We start from the raw sequence: 22459 nt of genomic DNA on the forward strand, positions 1-22459 counted from the left end.
CTCTGGAAGTACAAAGCAATGTGGAGAGAATTAGCTGAGAAGCAATGAACTAGGTGCCTCGCAGGTTCATCACAGTGAATCAGCTAAGCCAGGAGAGAGAGCAAGAGGCCGTTTTGGGCACTCAGCGAGCGCACAGTTTAGTTAGGTAAAAGCTAGACAGCACTGACTTCCTGACAGGGCTGCTGGTGAGCCCATGGTGACACACAGAACACTTGGTGGGGTGCCATGCTCTTGTATGGGTCCAACACATGGAAATAACGAGGCTGGGTGTTAATCCTGGAAACTCCTGTTCTAGGGCCACAGACAGCATTCAGCAAATAGGATACAGATAAGAAGAGAACACAGAGTGTGCTCACAGGTAGGTGGACACCCTACCTACACCCAGCACAGTCTGTTACGGTCCTGGTCCTTCTGAGCAGGTGGGGAACATACTTCACTGCTGTATGAGGAACAGAATGGAGAACAAATGGATGTCGTCAACTTCTGCAACATGCACAGTTTTGCCTCTGTTTCATTTCTTTTCCTTTATTTTTGTGCTGGGGTCTGAACCCAGGGCCTTATACTCTACCATTAGCCTTAGCCTACAACCCCAACGTGAATTTCAAGTAAGGTGCAGAGCATTCCTAGTAACACTGGATAATGACAGCCAATAACACCACCAAGAGTCAAAACGGAGAGGGATAAGAACATAGTATATATAATATGATATAAAAATAATATTTTAATATTTTTAAATCTTGGGGAAATTATCTGATCTTTAAGTTAGAGAAAACGTCTACAACCATCTCTCATATATATGTATTATGCATGTGTGTGCGTGTATATAATTTATTTGTTTGTTTTGAGATAGCATCTTGCTAAGCATTTCAGGCTAGCTTGGAACTCACTCTGTAACTCAGGCCGGCCTTTGCCTCCCTGGTGCTGGAGTTTTATAGGCATGCACCATGCTTTGCTTTGTTTTCATTTGAAATGTGAAGGTTTGAATCTTAGGGCTGTGGATATAGATTGTTAGAACTCCTGCCTAACACACACAAGGCCTTAGGTTTAGTCTTTAACCTTTACAGTTTACTTCAACACTTGTAATTGTATAAATGCTAATAAATGCCTTTTTCTCTTTTTTTCTTTTTGGTTACTGCAAACAAACATGAAATACTTCCTTGAAGGAGATGTCGCTTAATTCAGCTCATGGGCTCTAAGAAGGGGGCTGCGGGAAGGAAAAATAAGGGAATCTAGGGATGGAGAGTAAAATTATTTTACAGGACTTCGAGCGTTCATGTAGGAAATATTTCACTCATTTCACTTACTGCAGTTGGAGATGTAGCCTAGTGGTAGGGTATGAATGTGAGGCTCTGGATTCAGATCCTAACACACACACACACACACACACACACACACACACACACACACACAGGCTGAGGCAACAACTATAGATGTTGCAGAAGTTAATGACTTTTGAAATGAAAAGAAAATGGTAATTGCTAACAGCATAGCAAAGCACAGGGAACTTCCAAACTAAAGAGACTGAGATGAACAGTGTTGATCTACATGAGACCCACTCCCACTTCCACGCTGCTCAGGACCCGCTGCCTGCACAAGGGAAACAAAGGAGATGAAGTTTCTTTGTTTTAAAACATTTATTTAATGTGCATTGGTGTTTTGCCTGTGTGTATGTCTGTGTGAGGGTGTTGGGTCCTCTGGAACTAGATTTAGAGACAGTTGTGGGCTACCAGGTGGGTACTGAGAATTGAACTCAGGGCTTCTGGAAGAGTAATCATTGCTCTTAACCAGTGAGCCACGATTTTTTAAAAATGCTACAAGAATCTGGGAATCCCAGTCCTTGGAGGCAGAGCAAGCCTATCTCCAGTTCAAGGTCAGACTGTGCTACACATTGAGACCTTGTTTCAAGTCCCATCATATTCCTCACCCTCTCCCCATAATGGTAGAAGGAATAAAATCAATCCTATATTAAGATTGATTTTTTTTTTTTTAAAGATAGGCTACCCCTCCAATAACCAGGTGTGCGGTTTAAAAGGTTCAGTGTGTAGCTCATTTCCCAGCAGCCTGCCTGCCTAGAACGCAAGGCCCTGGAGTTGATCTCCAGCCTGCCAAGAAAAAGGAATAAGTGACAAAGAGCCATGAGACTATTGGAAATAAAAACGTAGTAGGTGAAAATGTTCTATACAAAGAAGGCTTGGAATTGAAACGAGAAGATCCAAAGAAGTTAAACGATGTTCCCAAGATCACGTGGTGCATCAGAACTAGAGCTGGGATCTTAATTCAGCTGATTCCACAGCTTGGAATCCGCCTGCACAGTCTTGCCTACCCTGAAGCAGAACCTGCTGTGGCTTGTCTTCTCTGTCAACCTCTGGGAATGCTGTGTGAAGTGTGAAGGTCCGGGCCCCTCCTCCGCGCTTCCCCTTCAGAAGTTTGACACAGGGAACTCGTTACCTTAGAAACAGCTCTCACATCCAGTGTGCTTTCCCTGACCCTCTTGCTGCTATTGTAGGCTCTCCTGCCCCTTCTGCATTGGAGTCTCCTGTTTCACATCTGCTCCTCTCAATACACAAATCTAGAGAACCCGCCAGCTCCCTGAACCCTCACGGGTGCTACCTCTGTCCACCATCTCTCCCGCCTGGCAGTCTGACACTCAAGCCTCTTCCTGTCACAAGTCTCTCCTGAGCAGCAGTCTGGAGAGTTCCCCAGCTCGGTTCTAGACACTGTACCCACGGTGCCAGTCCCACGCCTGCCTACACTCACAATGTCTAGTCTAGCGGATGGTTTAAAGCACGCCTTGGGGTCCATCCCTAGCACGGAGGTGAAAGAGCAGGAGGGAGGAAGGGAGGGGAAACTAAAGGATCTCAAGAAAGTGGCTTACTTTGATGAATGTAACTCAAGGCTTTCCCACTTATCATATCTATCTATCTATCTATCTATCTATCTATCTATCTATCTATCTATCTATTTATTCATTTATTTAGATGGGATTTCACTCTGTACCTTAAGCTGGCCTGGAAGTCACTAAAGTCACCTAAGCTGGCTTTGAGCTCAGGGTAATCCTTCTGCCTCAGTATCTCAAGTGCTGGGAAAAAACTGTCTTTCCCTTGACATGTAACTGAAGTATGCAGTGGAGAGCTGTCTGTCTGGCATGGCCTTGCACCCACCAACAGCCCACAACACTGTCTCTAGTGTGAGGGGTCCCCACTCGGCCTGTTTCCCTGTGCCTGACGGCTAATGGAACTGAGGTGCTGGAACAGCAGTTTACACGCGTGGAAACCCTAGAACGTTCCCCTTGTGTGTGGGGAGGAGGACTTGAGATAAGGAAAAAAAGACAGAAAGTTCCCAGAAATTCTAATCTGTATTTAGCCTCTGCTTGACCAATGGCTGTCCTTGGAACTTCTGGTTGCCATCCCAACCCTGATCTCAGACACACCTCACAGAATGGTGGCATTGTCCTCTTCTGGCTGTCTCACAAGCCCTCCCAGCAACCACAGACACCCCTCTATCTTCTATTCCTTAGCTAAAAAGAATCCAAACTTAGAGTGTCAGCCACCTAGCCACGTGACTAGCCATGCTCCTCCATTATCACCTGGAAAGAGGCTCTGCTCATACTCGATGCTGACTCCGAGTCATGGACAGCCATTACCTCACAGCTGTGCTCGGAGACAGGCATGCTGGGAGACACATGGAAGTGAGGTAATCTGCTCCACAGTTCACGAGTGGCGCAGCTGGAGTACAAACTCCCACATGTCTCCCTCTAGAAGCACAATGAGCCTTCTGGTAAAATGTCTGGACTGGAGCCTCTCCTGGTGACTAATGTTCTTTCTCCACACCGGAGAGATAGGCAAGGTCCCCATTATGAAACATCACCTTAGACTTTATCATCTGCTCACAAGAATTCTTACTGCTCGAGTTTAAAATCTTTTTATGCTCACACTTAAAGGCAAAGTAAATTTAGGAATAAAAAGATGATGGGTCAGCCATGTTATTCATCTGATCTGCAGACTTCACCCATCCACAGAAAGCATTTGGTCTTGCAGCCTGAGCCTGACTCATGTCCACGTTCCCCCCACAGGAGGTGTCTGGTCTCAGAGCCGTCTCTTACCCACCTGCTAGTCTAGGAACATCTGTATAGGAGTTCACCAGGCGCCAGCGTTAGGTGGCCAGTGCTGAGATTGACCACACATGAGCTAAGATACACACTTGGTAACTGGGTGGGAGGCACCTGGAAGGGCTGCTCCCTGCTCCCTTAATTCTGACGCACATCCCCTCTCTGGTGTCGGTACTCACCACCCCACCCTCGCCTCCTTCTTTTGAGACTGGTCTTTAAAGTCTCCAAAGTTTTCCTTGGGACGAAACCTCTCTAAAAATCAGAAGAGGTTTCACGTCGACTCTAGTCAGGGTTATACCATCCATGGCGGTTTGTTAATAAATACTAATTTGCTTGTCAGTGTTTTTGAGATGAACATTTTATACCAGGTTGAAATGATAATTTACTTATCTCTCAATTGTACTCACTAATAGTCCCTGAATTGATAATACATTAAAAAAAAAAAAGACAAAGTGAAAAAGCTATGGGCTGGAAAGTCTAATATAATTATCTCAGCTAATCTAATTGAAATTTGTTCCAAGGCTAAAATCATTTTTATATTATTGTGCTTGTTTGAAAATACATTCTAAAAGATCTCTTGGACCGCTTTAAACTTAGCTGTAAAAGCCAACATAAGCTCTAATTAAAGTACCATAAGCTCTACAAGAGCTGTATCAATAACACACATATACATTCTATCATAATCTTTGATCATTTAAAAATGTTAAATTACATTTATTTATTTTATGCATGCATATGTGTGTAAGTGTACATGGGCACATTCATGCCGTAGTAGACATGTGGAATCTGGTTCGGTGTTAGGAGCCTTTACACACTAAGCCATCTCCATCCCTCTTCCATGATTTTATGGAACCCGGAGAAGCCCAGACAGCCCCAGGTGGGAATGAAGGTACAGTCACGTAAAGCTTTTGGTCTCAGAGGGTCGGGGTGTAGCTCAGTGCTAGTCTGCTTACCTGTAGCATGTTCAACAACCTAAGTGCTGTAGCAACAACACACATACAAAATTTGGTATTTGCAAAAGACAAATTAGCAAATACTAATTTGCTTCACCGTATTCTTGAGAATGACGATTTCTCTCCGCTATACTCACTAATGTGGCTGTCCCTGAACTGATAACATATTGAAGTTAGAAAAATAGGCAAAATAATAAAACTATGTCTAGAAGGGCAAAGTCTCAGCTAATTTACCAAATTACCAAAAGTATGCCAAACCACTTGAAAAATCAAACCTAACACTTCAAACTCTATATTATTTTCAAAAAAAAACTTTGTATCTCTTAAAATGTAGAGGACTTTTTTTTTTTTTTTGCCAAATATTCCTTACGTATTCTCTTGAACTTCGTCAAACTACTGCAAGGGTATTAATCTTAATAGCACATGGAGGTCAATACGATTCAAAGTACAGCTGTACTTTGAATAATAATCTTATTCTTCTGAGACGCTAGTTAAGCATATCAATTTAGCTCTCCTGTGAGACAACTCCAGGAAAATCAGGCAACTACACTAACTCGGAACACCTTCTGAGATCACCTGCAGTTAAAGTGCACAGATTTACTTGATTCAACATTTAACAATTAATTGTTGGACATTTACTACACACAAGGCTATTCTAGGTTCTGCTACTGGGCTTTAGAACTGGCAAAGGTACAACCCTTTCTGTTATGGAAGGTGTGTACCCTAGTGAAGGCCGATGGAATGGCAAGTAAGTTTTTATCTATTTAGACATTGACCATACTAGAGAGAAAAAGGGAGTTTTAATTTGAGGGATCTGCAAATCTGAGTAGAGAGGTCAGGAAATATCCCACCATGGAGGCAGCATTTCAGTAAAATTTAAAGGGAGAGAGAATGAGTTATGTGGGTTTCTCAGTGTGCTCCTGTTGGAGCCGACAGCAGTTGGTTCTTACTCAAGGATACGCCTGGTGGGTTTAAGGAACAGGAGGCCAACCACAGAATTCTGGCTTCTACTGGGTGAGAAAGAAAGTCACCAAGAGATCTGAAGCAGAGCTGTTGATGTAGGAGGGTCATCTGTCTATGTGTTGCTTTCATTGGTTGAATAAAGAGACTGCCTTGGCTTTTTGATAGGGCAGGATTTAGATAGGTGGAGTAGACGAACAGAATGCTGGGAGAAAGAAGCAGAAACAGGAAGATGCCATGATTCTCTGGCCTGAGATGGACATAGGTTAGAATCTTCCTGGTAAGACACGACCCCGTGGTGATACACAGATTACTAGATATGGGTTAAAGCAAGATGTGAGAGTTAGCCAAGAAGAGGCTAGATATAATGGGCCAGGCAGTGCTTAAATGAATACAATCTGTGTGTTGTTATTTTGGGCTATAAGCTAGCTAGCCAGGCGGCTGGTAGCCGGGCGGCGGGAACGCAGCCCACCGCTGCTCCTTTTACTACAGAGCTGTGACATGATAGTAGTCATATTCTAATGGGTGAGAAGAGCCAATTTGGCAATGAGAGGAAGTGAGAGCCTGGAAACAAATAAGAGATCCTGGTGGTACGCATGGACGCACCAGCAGCAGAAGGTAGAGGAAGTCGCATTTCAGAAACTGGAGGGCATTTATTGACAATCTCATAGCCTAATTGAAACGAAGGGATGTGAGAGAAACAAATGTTGGCTAAAACATTATGTATTATTATTATTTCATTCCTAGGAGTTAGGGAAATTTATCTTCAATATCCTAGACTCTCTGGCTCAAAACTAAATACATATTTATTGATTAAATGAACACATGAACCAAAATAACACAAAGTAGGTTTGAAAAGGCAGAGGTGGAGTCAGGTACGATGGTATATGTCTACAATCTTAGTACTCAGGAGGTAGGGGCAAGAGTTTAAGGACAGCCTGCAGTACACAGTAAGATTTTATATCAATAAATACCCAATAATAATAATAATAATAAATACTGTCTCCAATAAATGAAGTGGTGATTACTTTTGCCTTAAGTTATCTAAAGTAAAATGTTCACTGTCCAATAAATAGCAAATGCACCTATCCTTGTTAATGGTCCTCGACATAAGTTACGGGACCTATTATTTCTACTAATAGATTGGAACAAATCTCCTCCCCCACAAAAGTTACTAAAATCCACTCCAGCACTTACAAAATTCTACATTTTGCCCTCTTGGTTTGTGTCAGATCAGAGTCAACACAACGCCTATGCACTACACTTGTGCGATGACACACAATCCCCCCTCTTCGGTATCCTTCCCGGGACTTATGCCCTACTTATGATCTTTTGAGAAACGTATTTCAGTCTTCTGAAGTATAGGACTGCTATTTACTCAAAGACCTTTATGACCTGGAGAGTTTTCACTCCAGTGTTGGTGACTGTGTATTTAACACATGCGCGAACAGCTAACACAGAGGAAAAAACAAAGGGTTACTAATCATTACTGTCATTTTAGATTCTCTGAACTTCTTTCAATCATCACAATATACTTTCAAACAAGTTGACAATCTACAAAGCCATTTACATTATTATGACAAGCTCACACAACAAGTGTAGCCATGGTAGCAATTTGCTAGTTTTGGTGACAATACCCAATGAGGTATGTAGGATATTCCCTTGTTCACAGTCAGTACTCCAGAAACACTATCATTACTGTTTCACTGAAGACTACAGTTTAAGGAAGATCAGCAAAATTTCTAGCATACATTTTATATTTAGCACTGTGCCATGTATTGGGATATTGAGAAATGGAGAGCACAGTAAAAAAGCCTTTAAATTTTTATAACCAAGGAGGTATATAAAAATCCAAACAGAAAAAGTTCCTCAGTGTATAACATAGCACTAGAGTACACACAAGATACAATAGCTACGCAAAATACAGCATGAGAGGAAGCGCTGTGCCCTGCAGCCAAGGCTTGGAGATGAGGGTCGGCAGGGATCTAACACAGAAGTCTCCATGGAAGGATGGTAGGGTAGCTTCTGTGATAAAGATACACTTCCTTCAGGCCGGGGCAGGGAAATGGCAGCGGGCAGAAGATACTCCACGTGGATCTAAGGTTTACTCTGAAGACAGAGCCAGTGATCCTTGATGGCTTCAGGGATAGACCATTTCAACTTCTACTCTTTTTTCCCCACCCCCAAAGCTGAGGACCGAACCCACGGCCTTGTGCTTTCTAGGCAAGCGCTCTACCACTGACCTAGATTCCCCACCCCCTCAACTTCTACTCTTATACTGGGTTAGGGACAGGGAAAGCCTGGGCTAAAGGATTAGGCTAAGTCTAAATTGTCTGCTGGTAGCTACAGATAACCCTTGAATAAACCTGGATAGACACGCATCAGTGAACAGTGTTGGGCTAGTCAAGGAAGATCTCTCTCTCCCTCTCCTTCTCTCTCTTTCTCTCTGTATGTGTGGTATATGCTTGTGGGAACATGCATGCTCACAGGTGTTGACCCGTGTGCACGGAGAGGCCAGAGATTGATGCTGGCTTTCTTCCGCTATCCATCTCCACCTTACTTTTGAGATGGTCTCTTACTGAACCTGGCACTCACTGTTTGTTAGACTGGTTAGCGAGTTCCAAGGCCCTGCCTGCCTCTTCCTCTCAGAGAAGGGGTTATATACATGCAGCACCATGCCCCAGTTCTATGTGAGCAGCTGAACTGGGGCCTTTATGTCTTACAGTGAGCACTTAGTAGCTCAGACAGACACTAAGATTCCAGCAACCCTAGCAACAGCAGAGATGCCAAAAATGGCTACCCCCATAAAAAAAAAAACCAAAAAACAAAATACGACCCTAATTTCTTGGGGTCAGGAATGTGTTGGCACAATTGATTAAGACACAGATTTTACCAAGACAAGGCAGTGTGAGTGACAGATGACAACGTAGCTGAGTTTAAGGCAGAGTGTGGTGGCTGTCACCTGTAATCGCAGCACTTGGGGTTAAGGCAGGAAGGGTGCTGGGAGTCTGAGGCCAACCTAGGCAAAAACTCTAAACCAAAACAAGTTCTGCTACAGACAACGGGACCACCTGCCGCCTTAGGAGTAGCTCCAGATGTGAGAACCATTGACATCACCCGAGAGAGGACTGAACACACCAGAACAAACCATCAGGACAAAGACATTAAAGCTAGGAAGAGACAGCAAGAGAGAAGTGGAAATTTGGAGGGGGCTTTAAAAATGGCCTGAATTGATTTAGATGAGTAGAGTGATTGAGGAGACCACTTATAAAGCTTTTAAGATGAGGGGGGAAGCTTTCAGAGAGCATGTGCCCTATGTCCAACAAAGCAGTCTCATCGAGGATGAATTATGCTGGATTTTATATAAAAAAACAACAACAACAGGATAATAGAGAAAGAACAGGCCAAGTGACAGTCTGAGTCTGACCATAAAAGCATTAAAGCATGACTCAGACTTAACATAGAAAACATTAATAGATCCTGTCTATTTGCTCACTAGTACAAATAGACCATGCCTCCTGATGAAACCGCCAGATACTTCTTCCTTTCCCACTTCTGAATTTACCTCAATTTTCAGGACTGAAAAGCAAATAAATCAACAAAGAAAAAAAATAACTTTAAAATGATTTCAACATTAATTCCAACCTACATCCAACAGAAAATAATCACAATAATTTTTTTAGTTTCCTTCTAAAAACTGAAATATTTCCATATATGTATCACTACATCTAAGTACTGAAATATTTCCATATATGTATCACTACATCTAAGAACTGAAATATTTCCATATATGTATCACTACATCTAAGAACTGAAATATTTCCATATATGCAGCACTACAAAATTTGAAAATACAGTAGCAGCTGACATAAACAACCTTTGGTTTTTGTGTCGTGCATATTTCAAAGGGTTTCTCTTCATTAAAAGTCTTTGGTTTTGAATACTCCTGTGCAGGCCAGTTTGTCTGACTTTACTGCCAGGGAGCAGTGTGCAGAGGAGGAGGTGGAGGCTTAAGGGTCACAACAAGCCTGCTTTCCAGGACTGCCCGTCTGCAGGAAGCATAGTGGAAACGGGGACAGTAGGTCTAGGAGGAAACAGCCAAGCTCAGAAAAACAGCAGAGTTGAATTATTTCTCAGTAAGTTAGTGTTTAAAAACATCTCAGCAGCAGAAGTTGTGTTCCATTGGGCCTCATTCAGCACTAAGGAGGCAGACGATCCTAAGTTCGAGGCCAGCCTGGGCTATATAAATAAGACCTGACATTAGTAAAACCCAAATCAACCAAAACGGCTGGTGAGATGACTCAGTGGGTGGAGTGATGTTCTACAGGTCCGAAGACCCGAATTTGATGCCCAAAACCTACATAAATGTAGAAGCAGCGAACCAATCCATAAAGTTCTCTGGATCTCTCCCCCCCTTGCCTCCCCTGCCGCCAAACACAAGTCAACAAAAAGTAAAAACCAAGGCAACAGATGAAATGACATCCTCTTGCCAGCCAAGAAAGAGAAATAGACCTCTGCTAAAACAAAGTCACCAGTGTCACCAGGACACCAGCGCCACACACTTAGGTTCTTGATCAGGAGTAGGAAGGGAATGGGTTAGAGAGGCTGGTTCTTCCGTGGATGAGCTAGCTCTTCTGCACTACATGACTTCAGCAGAGTAGGGGCCATTTTCTGCAAAGACCTCAGGCCCTAGCTTCCTTAGCGTCAAATAGAGGCTGAGGGGGTTAGTAATCAAATGCTAGCTATATAAAACTGTCAAAAATAAAAGTTAAAAAAATGGTTGTTGGATAGAAACAATAAGAGCACTCAATATAAAAGTTCAGTTCTGGCCAGGCGGTGTTGCCTTTAATCTCAGCACTTGGAAGGTAGAGGCAGGTGGATATCTGTGAGTTTGAGGCCAGCTGGTCTAAAAGCGAGTTTTAAGACAGGCACCAAAGCTACAAAAAATAAAAACAAACAAACAAACAAACAATTTCAGTGCTAGGGGCTGGAGAGATGGCTCAGTGGTTAAGAGCACCGACTACTCTCCCAGAGGACTGGGTTCAATTCTGAGTACCCACATGAAAATCCACAACCGTCTATAACTCCAGTTCCAAGGGGATTAGACACCCTCACACAGGCACACAGGTAGGCAAACACCAATGAACATAAAATAAAAATAAAAAAATTTTAAAAAGTAAAAAAAAAAGTTCAGTTCTGGGAAACAAGCAAAGATATCAAATAAAGGAAGGGCTGCTGGCACTGGTTCCACAGCCAACGTTCTAGAACACGGGACTGTTCCTCCTCTGAGTGCTGTGCTTGCCACTTCCTGGTAAAGCCAGTCCTGTGACTCAGCTTGCCAGGTGGCTGCTGACCTTTCACGAGGGCCTCTGGTGACAAGAGGAAAAGCAGGAACCTTGGCATCAGGTGTCTGCCTTTCCTGCCTGTAAAGTCAACAGCAGGACTATTTCAGCGTGGACACCGGGAAGTGTCAAGTCTCATACCTTTGTACCTAAAAAATGGAACCGTGTTTACTGTCCTTGTGCTGTTTTTCCTTTGTTGGTTTTGTAGGCTGTGTGGTGTTAGTCCTAAGCGTGGATCACACACTAGGCGGCTTCACCAGCCACCAGCCAGATACACAAATGCACACAGACCATCACGGATGTTACCGTGATGCATACTCTCTCAGAGTTGTGTCCCTTGTCCTAGGGCAGAAAAATTAGCATTTCAGCAAGGCCATCACTCAGTGATCAGACATGCGATGCAGGGGCTTGGACTACCTAGCTGCTTGTCTCGTTCTTCACGGCGTTCCCGGGCCAGACGCTGGCGGTCATCAACCCGCAGCACGGGCGGAGGGTCTGAAATGAGAGAGGAAGCACGAGAGTGAATTTTAAAAAGATATACACTAGTATAAATCTTTTGTTGAAAATCTTTGATGAACAAGGAGCTGAAGCAATAGCCCGTGGTTAAGAACAATTCTTTACTCTTGCAGAGGACCTGAGTTTCGTTCCCAGTATCACAGCTGGTGTGTGTGTGTGTGTTCCACAACTGCCTGTACTCCATCCCCAGGGATCTCACAAGCTCTTCTGGCTTCTCACATGTACACATATCCCCATACAGACACATATACATATAATTAATTATTTTGTTCTGTTTTTTTGTTTTTTGAGGTAGGGCTTCTCTGTGCAGCCCCTAGCTGACCTGGAACTTGTTCTGTAGACCAGGCTGGTCTAGAACTCAGAGATCCACATACTGCAATGCCCAGCCTACTTAATTAAAATTTTTAAAAATGTTTTTGAGATAGTAATATTCTTATGAATATTAATATGTGTTGACACTCAGCGATAGGCTTTGTTATCATTTCTTTCCTGGGAACTCCCAAGTATTTCCCTCTATTTTAAGGCGTTAGGGAGCTGGGAGTGGAGTTCAGGGTGGTGCTTGGCCAGTCTGTCTTAAGTCCTTGGTTTCAATTCCCCACATCACCAGAAAATTAAACACAAAAACAAAACACCCCTCAAAAAACCAAGAGATCAAGTAAAATATTTTTTTCTGAAGCCTTTTGATAGTTTCATCAGATAATATAATACTTGTGTCACTAAGCTGTCTGATTTCTATTATTCTTATTTATCAGAGCTGAGCTCCTTACCCCGTGGTTGTGATCCCTATATGGGGTCATGTAATGGAAGGTGGGAGTCATGAAAGCTTGGGCAACAGGGCAAGGCTTCTGGACTCACAACAACCAAAAATTCAAAGTCAAATATGTAATGAACCATGATGTTCTTGGTACTGCATGCCCGTGTTGTGCCCGTGCTTTCACTGTGGCCTTGGCTTGGAACACACTGCATGAACTGCACTGCGCATGTCATTGTGCCATGCCACCCAACATTAAGTAACGCTGCCTGCAGTGACTCAGCTCAGACTGGGATTTCCGTATGTTAGGAATTGCCTGTCTTTATTGTACACAGAAAGTTTTTGCTTGAGCCAAAGTAAAATGGTTTAATTACAGAAAATAGACTTAATACTTTCCTACAGTCATTCATCAGCATGGAAGCAACAAGCTGATATATCTTTGGACTGGATTTTTGTTAGAAGATTGTGTGTGCACGCATGTGCATGTGTGTGAATGCAGGCATGTGCTTGCCATGCACATATGTGGAGGCCAGAGGACAACTTTGGTGTTGCTCTTCAAACATTGTCACTTCGTTCTTTTGGGACAGGGGTCTCAGAGATTTAGGACTCACAGACCAGGCTAGGTTAGTTCACCAGTGAGCCCCAGGACCCACCTATTTCTGCCTTCTCCGTGCTGGAATTACAACTGTGGGCCAATGAGACGTAGTGGGTTCTGGGGAATCAAAGTTAGGTCTTTGCAAGGCAAACGCTTTACTGACTGAGCCATCTTCTCAGTCCTCAGATTCTTAATTATGAACCTTCAGACATTCCTGTAGGATGACTCATCCCCACCTCCAAAAGACACAATTGGGAACTCAAAAAGGGGTATGTGGCCTCGCCCAGGCAGTGTGTCAAGGGTCATCCATGGATGGGGTGTGCTACCATGCATTTTTGAAGAAAGCAAACACTATTTTGAAGAAAAGAAACAGAATTAATCAAGGCGAAATTAAAAGGAAAATGTTTTTTTTATCACTTAGTGCTCCTTAAAGCTCGAGGTTGATTCACTCCTAAAAATTAGCAACACGAAGGTCTGAAGGTCACCACAAAAGGACACTGTGAAAAGTGTTTTAGAGAAGTTTTCAAATCACACAGACAAGTTCTGTTAATAGATAGTTTCAGTCTAAAAGATGCAATGCATCTATCTTGCTTTCAGACACATTTTGAATTTCACCCAAAAATTTAAAAGATGATTCTAATAATACAAATATATGGTATGGCCCTCCTATGCAAAGTAACCCTGAGAGATCTGGGTCATATGAGATCTGGGGCTCCGAAGGTGAAGCAATTCCTGAATATACAATACAGTGCTTCCCCTTCAGATGTGTGCGTGTGTGCTTGTGTGTGTGTGTGTGTGTGTGTGTTTGTGCACGTGCCTGTGTATGCACATGAGGCCAGAGAGGGAAGCCAGGTATCTGGCTCTATTATGCTCTACCTTATTCTCCTGATAGAGTCTCTCACTTAACACTCTGCTCTCCACCGCGTAAAATAAATGAAATCTAAACAACATTTGAAAAGAGAATTTCCTCTTTAGGTTGGGATATAGTTAGTGGCACAATGCTCGCCTAGCATAAAAAAAGGCCTTGGATTTGATCTCCAGCAAAGTAAAAACAAACAAAACCCAAAGGGACTTCTCCTGCCATAGGGTGCTCACATGAACCTAAGGAGTGAAGGCCTCCTAGAGAAGTCCCATAGGGATTCATTACCCTCTCCAGTCCCAAGTACAGAAAAGTGCCACACCAACTCCAGTGCCGTCTGTGTGACATGACATATGTCATTATGCCGGACAGGAGCTACGTGTCCCATGGGACTAGGCTTCCTGGAGGTCAATGGCAGACAGCCTGGTATTAGCCACAGCTGAGGCATAGACGGGTTTCTCGATTAGCTGGCTATGCGGGATATGAGCTTTGCATAATCTCTTTTATAATAATGATATTCTATATATATATATATATAAAACAAGGACCATTCTCTTCAGAAATAGCTCTGGGATAGGAAAGCACAGTATGGGAAAGTATAAGACTACAGCAGAACGAGCAAGGGAATAGATGGGTTAATGTTGATGGACAAAGACTGTTATATCATACTTTCAACTTTAGGATAGGCTTGCTAGACCCCAACCCCCATGATGTCTGCTGCATAAGAAGGTACTAAAAAGTATAGTTCAGCAGGTGCAGAGAACTGATTAGGTATATTTGGTCACTAGATGAAATAAAGGGTTAGGAAGAGGAAGGGCCAGATAGCGATAATGAGACAGAAACTTTCTATTCATAAGATGAAACCACTTGTCTGAGGTTTACATTCCCAAGAACAAGATTTCCTCTTCTAAGGATGCTTTATGTCTAACACCTGTTCCTGATAATATACCTTTCTTAAATATCGCTGATGTGACTAAAAGAAGCTTTCATACTGTGCCAACTAATGATACATGACCTTCTGATTTGTTCTTTGTTTAATATATAATGAAAACATGAATTCAGTAAAATTGCAGCAGATTCCAACCACTCTCTTGTGTGTTGTGTCTGTCTGTCATTCGCCAAACTTGTGCCTTCCTGTTACCAAGACCCTGCTTTTCCCACGGTCTGAGTGGCTCCCCTGAGCCGGTCCGTGGCAGAAAAGCCTCCAATAAGTACTAGTTATTATTGGTGGGAACATGGGCGGGCAGAGGTGGCTGGGTAAAGGGGAGAGCTCAGCTTGCTCATTAAAATGTGGCTGACCCTGCTCAAGCAACAATACCCCCTGCTGTCCTCCTCCTAAATGACAAGTCATTATCTACTTCAATGAAGATGCTTTCCACATGTCAAAAAGATGAAACGAAGTAGAAAGGAGAATGTTTTGTCTGTCTGCATTCTCACTGATGCACGGAAGGAAGTGGAGTGGTCTGGCTTGAATAACGCATGAAGCGGGTTTCTAAGAACCATGTCGACTCTCGTCATTGTTGTGTGGCATGCTCACCTTGCCCAGGAAACGCATGGTGGTTGTGGGATGCTGGGAAGAAGGGCGCTGCCTGTTCAGAGGTTTGTATTATGTTTACAGACAGTTTATTTCTTTGTGTCACCAAATGGAACAGATCATGACTCATAAGCAATTATAGAAAATTACTCTGTAGGTAGGTTACGATCATGGCAGGGAATCAGATGAAGGCTTACTACTACTTACTGTGTGGGTGTCTAGACCTGTAAAGATCTGAGTGGGTTTTCAGAAAGTCACAAAAGAGATACTCAATAATGCTGGCCATACGGGCTCAAAAACTGTGTTGTAACTTAGCTTCAAACACAGCCCCTCTTAGATAAGTGGTTCTCAACCTGTGGGTAGTAACCCTTCAGGGTTCAAATGACCCTTTCACAGCTGTTGCCTAAGACCATGGGAAAACACAAGTATTTACATTAAGGTTCATAACAGTAGCAAAGCTAGTTACTAAGTAGCAACGAAAACACTTTCATGGTTGGGGGCCACCACAGCACGAGGACCTGTATTAAGGGGTCTCGGCATTCGGAAGGTTGAGAAGCACTGTTTTAGACGCTGCTTGACGGGAAATGTGTCCACGCACGGCATCTCAGTGGTTGTCAAACGATTTTTAAAAGTCTTGAGTTTTCATTTCCATTTGAAAGAGAGAACTCTAAGGTGACCGAGAGATTTGACTTTGGCACCGCAAATCTGTGTAAGAGGCTTTTGGTGGCAAGGACAGGACAAAGCACGCCTAGATCCTACGTTCAGTTTCTACTTACCGTGTGACGGAGGCTTCTGAAGTCACCTTCCCCTTCTCCACAGAACGTCTTACCTGGTTTATTTCCTGAGTGGCTGCTATTTTGTCCTGAAACTGTAGATGTGGGACGGCTGGCGGCTGTTTTCTTTTCTTGTACTTTACAGCCATCAGGCGCTGCAGAGCGAGACAAGAGGAGACACTTCATTAGTTCCTTAAATTGACTTACAAGCATCCGGTCATCCAGGATTTACTGTTAACTTCTGTATCAGGTAGGAGGCTCGAGTCAAAAATACAAGGCAGTAGTTACTACCCCCACCCACGAGCAGGGCACAGCAGTGGAAGGGACCAATCCTGCATCAGTGGCATGGACCAATCCTGCATCAGTGGCATGGCCCAGCGCCCAGAAGAGCATGCACTCTTGCTGTCACAGTTCACACAGAAGGCAGCCCTGGGGAAGTCTGCCTGGAAACTAAGTCTTTTCGCTGTTGTTTTCAGACAGCCTTGGATAGGAGGCATTGGGTTACCCTGGTGCTTACTATGTAGCTCAGACTGGCCTCAAACTCATGGAAAATCCTCCTGCCTGAGCTCCAGCCTCTACAGGAAATAGTCTTTGAGCTCTGTTCTTAGAAAGTTCGAACAAGGAATTTTAAAAACTCCACAAATGGAACTACAGAAATCACCGAAAGGGAACCAGGAGATGATATACACTAGGATTTTGAGAAAGGCTCTGTCCCAAGTTCAACTCAAAGATAAATTAGTATTATTTCAGTTTTCAGTGCTGGGTACCAGAGCCCTCACTGGCTCACAGCTGCCAGGCAAATACTCTAGTTGGCTGCATCCTCAGTACAGCAAAGATTCTTAGACGCAGGGAACTGTATCCTAGGACAGGAACAAGGGGCACAAATAACAGGTATTTCTCTGGTTCTTAGAAATACAGGATTCTCCATGTCCAGGACAGCTGTTTGTCATAAATTACTTGACTGAACCCACTTTCAAAGGATGTCTGCTACAATTTCAGAAATCATGTCAAAAACACCAGTTCTTCTCTTCTCCTGCCTCTAAAGCTGCTCCGCCTTCAACACCCCCATCCCAGTTCAGCTACTTCTTTCAGCTAAACAGGTCCTGTGGAGTCATCGTTGATCTCTTTTTATTCCCTACATTTAATTCATTAGTTCTTTCTTTTTTCCTTGGGAAGCATCTGACTGCTGTGATCCCCTCTCCTGCAAGTGTCTTTAACCACGTCACTGTCTACCTGACCCCGTCGTGGCCCCTTCAGTCTGTCCTCACATCAACCATCACATGAGACTGCTTCCTACCCTCCCTCTGCTCAAAACTCTCCAGCCCACGCCACCCGCAGGGAAATCCGAGGTCTCTACCATGGCCTGGAACACTTGGTGTGCTTTGGTCTTGATGGGGTAACACCTCCCATTCTGCTTGGCTCCAGGGGAACCAGCTGCCTCCATAGTCCATCTCAGACTCTGAGCATGTACCCAGAAGCTCTTCTCCTCATGGGGTCAGCAGCTGGTTCACTGTCTTTGCATCTCTGCTCAATTGTGACATCAGAGTCCTCTGACCTGTTTAAGAGAGGCGCTCGCCTCTCCTCCCTAGCCTGACTCATTAGTCCTTACCCATGGGCATCTATGACTTCCTGTTTGAAGGCGGCAGAACAGGATCTTATCTAGAAAACAGGGTTCCATTTGGTCAAGGGGTTGGAACCTAAACAATGGGGTGACAATTACACCTCATGAAGACTGAGTTTAAAGGAGCTTTCCAAGATGTGTTTCCTCCCTGCCCTCCTCTCTCTAGTTCTCTGAGACAAGGTCTCGGCGTCCAGCTTTGGCTGCCCTGTGCTCACAATATAAGCCAGGTTGACTTGTAATTCATGGCACTGTCCCTGACTTGATCTCTCAAGTGCTGGAATTATAGGCATATATAACTTACACCTGGGGGGGGAAATTACTGAATTTACAAGTGGATTGTAGAGACCCAAACTTTGCCTTCTAAGTGAGGCAAACACTAACTTTTTGTGGCTATATTTCAACTACATATGGAATTTGCTGGCTAGGTTCAAATAACCTCTTTGCCTTCAGTGACATTTTCAAAGATAAATACTGAGGAGTGGCGTGTGATTTATACACTGGGCTCTTGTTTTCAGGAAAGTTTTGTAAAGATTTAGGAAGACTGTATCCTCTGAACCATGAGCCAAAACAAACGCCCCTTAGGAGAGGAAAATGATTCAGCAGAAAGGGCTGATGATGTGGCTCAGGGGTAGAGCACTGGCCTTGAGTGTGGTAAAGGCTTCGCATCCATCTTCAGCACTGGTGCCGAGGAGGATTCAGTGGAACGGGCAGAGAATAAATGAACAGCTAAATAGCAGATGGCCTAGACCATAAGCTTCTGACAGTACTTGCTACTTAAGGGAACTTTACTTAAGCTTCCATTTTCCAGTTGGAAAGGGTCGTGTTGTGTGGTGCACACCACAGGGAATGCGGTGGTGGTGGTGGCTAAACCAGGATAGGTGGAGTGGACAGGGACAGCTCCTGACACTGCCCCAGGAAAGCAGCAGATGCCAGGATGCTCCATAACACTGTTCCGTGTGGTCACCATGGAGCGAGTGAAGCCCAGAAGACTAGGTTTGGCCTACAGTCTCATAATTAGAGAGGCAGCCCCCGAAACACCCACACTGGGGTGTCATTGGAACTTCTGTTGTTCACTACGACAGAGTAAGCTTTTCCATCATGATGCAAGCTAATCTCTCAAAAATGACTCATAAGTAATAAATAGATGTGCCACAGGGACTGGGAGTGAGCGACAGATGATCCTATCTATCTATCTATCTATCTATCTATCTATCTATCTATCTATCTATCTATCTATCTATTATCATTAATGTATAAAAAACTGTTTAAAAACATCCCTCTAACCCTTTACATTTGTGTTACCTTCTAGAAGTTTTATTATTAGAGGAAATGGGCAGATTCCTAGGCAAAAATCCAACTGTTGGCACACACACACACACACACACACACACACACACAAATAAAATGTACTAAAGCGAGTGTTCCACTGAGCCGGCCAGCTTGGTAGACATGGCTGCAGTCCCAGCCCTTTGGAGACTGAGGGAGAGAAAGAATGACCGCAAATTTTCAAAAAAATGGTCATTTTATTTTTTAAATAACCAGACTATAAATGCACCACTGGCTTAAAATATATCCCATACATTTTCATCTCTTTTTGCTTGGCGTGCCCACCCTGCATCATTTAATTTTCCAGTGCTGATCGCCTGTCTTCCTTATGACAAACACCAACCCCAGCTGAGTATTCCAACAAGACGCATAGCTGTGTTCAGTGTGAGTCGTGCATCTGAATCTGCCCCCCAAAAAGCTCATCTCTTTCGTTTGGTTCTAATTTGCTATATTGTACAAAAAGCCAAATGTCAAAGATAAATTTTATGTTCCACAATTCCCGTAGGCATCAGGGAAATGAACACTGCATGGAGGCTGGGGTGTTGCTCAGTGGTTAGAGCACTCAGCATACATAAGACCCTAAGTTCCCAATACTGAAACAGCAATTGATAACAACAAAACTCACAAATAAAAAACAACTACTTTGGGACTGCATCTCATCCAGCTAACATAGCTATTCCTGAACACAACTAGGGCTCTGTGGTTGAAAGCATTTGTTGCTCTTGTAGAGGACCTGAGTTTGGTTTCCCAAGCCCAGGTTTAATGTCTCGTAACCACCTGTAACTCCAGCTCAAGGGAATGTAAGACTTTGTTTTGGTCTCTGCAGGAAGAAGCATACACGTATGCACACCTCCCCTGCCTCCATGCCACATCCATAATACAGACATAAATACATTTTAAAAATCTTTTAAAAAGTTATGAAAAAGAAGACTCAGTAAAGAGCCCATTGTGCAAGCGTGAGCATGAAAGGGTGGTGGTTTGAATGAGGATGGCCCAAGAGGCTCATATGTCTGAATGCTTGGTCATTAGGGAGTGGATTAGGAGGTGTGGTTTTATTGGAGGAAGTGTGTCACTGGGGGTGGGCTTTGGGGTCCCCCCCCAAGCCAGTTGTGGTGTCTTGGCTGTTCCTGCTGCTTGAGATGCAGATGTAGAACTCTTAGCTATATCTGCCTGTGTACACCGTGATTACAGTGTGTGCTGGGACTACAGGTGTGCACCCCTGTGCCAGGCTTGAACTGTCAGGCTCTGTGCCCACTGCCACATGAGTCCATGCTTCGCCCACTATTTCTTTGGTGATTATAGTAAGGACAAGACAGGCAGACCTGAATTTGATTTGAAACCTGGTTCTCATTGGCTAAGTGACAAGTAGGTAATGGGAAGATGATGCCTACATCACAGATGAATCAGGAAGATGTGTGCTAATAATGCACACAGGCATGTCACACAGAGAGTTCACTCAGGCCCTTTCTCCCAACTTTTACACCCTCCCAGGGGCTGGGGACTTCCATGTCAGCAGTGTGTCTTGGAGCCAGCAAACCTGCCTCTGTTGTGTGAGTCCTCTGTGGACCACTTAAGCTAAGGCTCAATTTCCCTTTGGTAAAGAAAGCAAAGAGACCTAGCGCTGGGAAAATAATGTCTAGGAAGGCAACCCAATGTCTTGCTGGTAGGAAATCACACAAAATCATCTGGGTCTTCCCTTATTCCCTACACACTTAGCAAACTGGCTTTCTTTCTCCTCCAAGCTTTAGAGAAAGAAAACTTAAGACTAACTTGGTGACAGTGTTCCTGGGTAGCAAACAACAGATGGGGCAGAGAAAGCTGGTGCAGCGCTGGTTTCAAAGGCTTTCAGCTCAGTTACAGCCACCTTCCTGGGGTCCCTGCAGAGACGGAACATGTTGGCGTGGTTTTCAGGGTATGATCCGGTCCTGGGAAAAGCTAATAATCAGTGTTTCTGGGGTTTGAGAGAGAAACTTAAAGACCTTTATAACACCAAGTGGAAAATAAGCCTTAAAACCCTCAATCATCATAATATTAAAAATAAATTATTCATATTAATTTTAATAGTGTAGGGAATTTCACTGTATAAGAACAACATGGGGTTGGAGAGTTAATCTGGAGTATGGTGCCTTACCTGCCATGTGTGAATCTCTGGGTTTGGTTCAGTACCCATCCCCCGCAACAGCCAAAAAAAAAAAAAAAAAGCAAAAAACTCACCAAACAATGAAAAGAGAAATTTATCTTCAGCTTTTCAAAATAAAGAAAAAAAATCAAAACTCTTAGGAAACTATTAGATAGAGCTACACATATCACCTTTAAATTTATCGGTAGGAAAAGAAAACATTTTAAATGACTCAGGTGACTTTCCAATATTGTTTACTTGAATTTTTTCCTCAAGTTCAAATGGGAAAGTTGAGCCATATACCATGATGCTCAGTAGGCTTTTGCCAGCCTTAGGAAACTGCAGGTGATCTTCCTGCACCGTTGAAAGCTTTACTCCATTAGGTCTAAATGAGCATGCTGGAACAAGGCCAAGAGGAAGCATACAGACAAGATGCCTTGTGGACAGCCTTGGGACACTCTCCCTGATGCACTCAAGGCCAAAATACAGAGGCAGCCGGCACTGGAGACTGTTTCTCCTAAGAGCTTTGTGCTTCAGGCAGGCTGGGACTGAGCCTCTATGGTCCACAGCGCTGGGACTTCCTATGTTCCCTGTGATGGCCTGCCTTTGAAGGTCCAGGGGGTTTCCACCGCTTCCTTTTGATCTTTGAACCTATGACATGATGGAGTGCCTTCTTTAAACAGCTTTATATAATGAAAGAACTGCTCATTTGGTCAGAATTTAGATTGTACAGCACATTCAAAAAATGGATCTGGAGAATAAACCTTGGGCCTTGTGCTTGTTAGCCAAGAGCTCTCCCCTGGGATAAACCTAAACCCTTGGTTGAAACAGAATCTCAGGCTAGCTTTGAGCTCATGATCCTTTAACCTCCCTAGTCCTGGGATTATAGGCATACAACATCATGCATGGATTTAGTTATGAGTTTTAATAAAATAGAGAATTTGGGCTGGGATGCAGCCAAAGTTTAGAACTCAGTTCCTCTCTCTGTCTGTCATTTAATTG

General features: G+C 43.6%; 1 protein-coding gene across 1 annotated transcript in view; it reads right to left on the minus strand.

Moving 5' to 3' along the window:
• Map7 (microtubule associated protein 7) overlaps positions 1-22459 on the minus strand; it is a 137833-nt gene that overhangs the window by 36068 nt on the left and 79306 nt on the right. Inside the window, exons 2-3 of the mRNA XM_013351433.2 lie at positions 16448-16546; positions 11781-11858 (exon numbers count right to left, since the gene is read on the minus strand). Coding sequence (XP_013206887.1) covers positions 11781-11858; positions 16448-16546 — 177 coding nt within the window. The remainder of the gene's footprint in view (positions 1-11780; positions 11859-16447; positions 16547-22459) is intronic.

The sequence above is a fragment of the Microtus ochrogaster genome, linkage group LG4 (genome assembly GCF_000317375.1).
Source record: "Microtus ochrogaster isolate Prairie Vole_2 linkage group LG4, MicOch1.0, whole genome shotgun sequence".
Classification (NCBI taxonomy): domain Eukaryota; kingdom Metazoa; phylum Chordata; class Mammalia; order Rodentia; family Cricetidae; genus Microtus; species Microtus ochrogaster.